The sequence below is a fragment of the Harpia harpyja genome, chromosome Z, assembly GCF_026419915.1.
Source record: "Harpia harpyja isolate bHarHar1 chromosome Z, bHarHar1 primary haplotype, whole genome shotgun sequence".
Taxonomy (NCBI): Eukaryota; Metazoa; Chordata; class Aves; order Accipitriformes; family Accipitridae; genus Harpia; species Harpia harpyja.
Genome location: NC_068969.1, coordinates 43,300,869 through 43,304,081, shown reverse-complemented (window position 1 = coordinate 43,304,081; position 3,213 = coordinate 43,300,869). Strand labels below are relative to the sequence as shown.

At 42.9% G+C, this 3,213-nt stretch overlaps 1 protein-coding gene across 1 annotated transcript; it reads left to right on the top strand.

The window, feature by feature from the left end:
* Positions 1–2,115: 2,115 nt before the first annotated feature.
* Positions 2,116–2,943, top strand: LOC128136652 (tetraspanin-3-like). The gene has a single exon (XM_052776572.1). The coding sequence runs from the start codon at positions 2,116–2,118 to the stop codon at positions 2,941–2,943; it is 828 nt and encodes a 275-aa protein (XP_052632532.1).
* Positions 2,944–3,213: the final 270 nt, after the last annotated feature.

The following is a 3,213-nucleotide window of genomic DNA, read 5'->3' as shown; positions in this document are numbered from 1 at the left end:
CTCACAGCCATATGAAAGAAATAAACCCCCCCTCACAGTGGTTCAAAGAGTCAGATTTAAGTAAATGGGAAGTTATTATATTTGGGGAATATTTAGAAAGATAAGAGCCCCTAGGCTTCAATAACCATTGAAATTCTCTCCTCTGTATTCAGGGAGGGGATGGCAGTTAGCTTGGCTGAAATGAGCAAGAGGTGCAGTGAAATTCTCCTCTAGGCAGTTTGAGCCTTCCTAATATATTTCAGAGACTGCAGAACAAGCTAAAAGTAAATAGTGTTGTAAGTAATTTCTTAATATCTCATTAAGCTCTATAAGCATGGGTGAAGGCAGAAAGGAAAAGAAGCAGGTTCATGTGCTTTTTTCACAAAGCTTGCAAACTAGCAATAAGCAGCCGTTACTCCTCACAGTATTTTCTGACACGTTTCTGGTACGTTTCCTCACACTTTTCTGGTACGTTTCTTCTGCATCGTGGAAACATTAATTCAGTGTAGTTTGCCTGTGTGTATAGATGTGAGGGGGAAATCCTTTCTGTTCCCCACCCTTGTCCCTCTCCCTGATGCAGAACATAGAAACCAGAGAAAAAGGCATTCAAGAGAATAAGTGAATGGCAGCAAAACCCGCACAGCTGGAGGGCTGGGCCTAGCAGCAAGCTGAACAAGAGAGAGGGCAGACAGATATTCAGAGAACAGTTGCAGGAAAACACACATCCTAGAACAGCTTTGAAAGAAGCATCGGGTTAAGATTTAACAAGTTAATCACTGCAAGTTAATTACTGTTAATGGCAAGATTAAAAATAATAAAAGCAATTTATTGCATTCCAAAATAATTAGCCTTAATGACATGTTTGTACTGCATATAGAAAGACATTTTGATGGGAACCAGCTCAGAGCTGTGTGGGCATACCATATATAGCAGCAATAGGTCCTTGTAAAACGTCTGACAAATGTGGGATCATTGGCTTTGCTGAGACTTTTCCAGAGTTCCACAGATCTGAGCACTGACTCACTCTGATTTTCTACAGGGTCTGCAAGTGTTCATGTTTCTGAAAATGAGGATCATTTCTTTGTATTCTCCCTCATGTATACCTGTTGTATTAGCCCTGCTCTGCATCTTGAGAAACAAAAGAGATGTTACAGGACTTCATTAGGATGGCCTTGGGATCTGCCTTCCTGATGCCTGTGGCAAGTTTTATGCAGGTTTCCCATCCTGCCTGGCTCTTCTGTATCACATATTTGAGTAATAATGCTCTTGTGCTGGCTGATAAGTGGCGTTAATTCCATTTGAGGTTGTTGTGGAGTCATTTAACTGGTGTGTAATTCAGTTTCTTTACACACAAGGAAAAGTTAATACAGATCTTACTGTTGTTTGTATTCAGTCATTACAGCACTCAGTCAAATCACTGGTGGTGCAAACTGAGGGGTACAAGTGTGAAATGGTAGGGAATTCTCATCCAGGTGTCCTGAGTAATTGAAGCTATCTACACAGAAATCTTGCTGAGTTAAAAAGGGCAAAATATTATTAACATCATTATGCCCCTCATAAAATCTAATGAGTGGTAAACGTACTGGGAAGGATAATGATTCTAGGTGAGTGTTACCTATGGAGATCCCTGATTGAATAGCTCTGCTTAAACTATTCCTTTGTTAATGACTATGACTTGTGCATTTGTTGCCATCTTGGCTACTGAGGTAGGAGTGACAGTTGGATTACCTCTTTCACTTGGGCAGTCTAAGTGATCTGAACTAGTGCTGTTGGCTACCACCTTGACTATTTCTCTCCATTTAGCTCTTCAACACATGAATGTAGTAAAGCAAGGGATGCAGCCTTTTTTCAGTTGTCCCCCTCCTTCAAAGGCAAATGTCTCAATGACAGCAGAGTAAATGACCTCTCAACAGCAAGCTTGGCACATACCCTCCTGGTGTCTGCAGGCTACACTGAACAAGCAACAGCTTGTGGTTAGGTGATGCAGGGCCTAGTCTTTGTGCTGAGTGAGTCTCATCAGTGCTGCTCCCTTGCAAGTTGTTTTGAGTGGAGATGCCATCTGCTGCACCTGGATAAGTGGGGTGGAGGCCTCTTAAATAGTGGCAGTGAGGGTTTGGGTTGCTAGGAGAGGCCAGAATGAAGAAAGTTAGAGGTGTGGTAGTGCTGGTGATGTTGTTATCATCTTTGTGGTACTCTGAGGACTCCTGGCTCAGGCTCTTTGCTCGATTTCTGCTGAACTTCCTAGGTTTCATCTTCTGGGGCACTGCTGCAGCTCTGGCCTTTGGTGGAGTTTGGTGGATCCTCATGTGCAAGGACTATGGATATTTATTTCAGGAATTTTTCTTGTCTCTGCCTGGCTGTCTGGCTGTTGCAGCTGCAATTATCTTGCTACCTACTGGAGTTTTGGCTATCTCTGTTTCTGCTAAGTGTTCCCGCTCTAAGCAAGGGACTCTCATGTACTTGCTGCTGGTCCTTCTTTGCCTAGAAATGTCTTTGGCAGTTCTGGCACATATCTACTCTGTTTGGATGGCTTCTGAGCTGAAAAGCTCTATAGGTTACCTTGTCTATCACTACAATGCAACACACTCCCAGGCTCCTGGCAACAGCACTATGGATGTGGTACAGAGGAAGCTGCAGTGTTGTGGGGCCCAAAACTACACAGACTGGCTAAAGGAAGCAGCTGCTTCTTGGCATCTTCCAGCTGAAAAAGCTTATGTACCTCAAAGCTGCTGTAAGGAGGAGTATTCTCACTGCAGGGGTGACTTAGGCCATCTGGAGCAGTTTTTTCAGGAAGGCTGTCTAAAGAAGCTGGAAGACCAGTTGCATTTTGTCATGTTCTACATGTTTTGGTGCTGTATTGTGGTAAGTGTCTTGGAGCTGTTGGCTGGTGTCAGCAATGGCATCCTCATGAAGCATCAGCCTTTCCACAACCTCCGATTTCTGGAGTCATCTAACTTCTTGTAGGCCTGCAGACACTGTCAGCATTGCTGGACCTACTGCATATTTCCTTGGTTTTGTAACACTCTGCAGCTGCACTGGAAGAAAACTTTTTTTTTTTTTAATATTTGCATGTAAATCAAACATTGTTCATTGCTGGATTTTTTTTTTTTATTAGTGTTTCAATATTAGATCAGTTTTCACCCAGTTCTTGTTTGATAAGCATCCTGTGTCTTAAAAACTTCATTGCTGGAAGTCACAGCAGGGAGAGGAAGGTCTTCAGCATGTGTAAACATG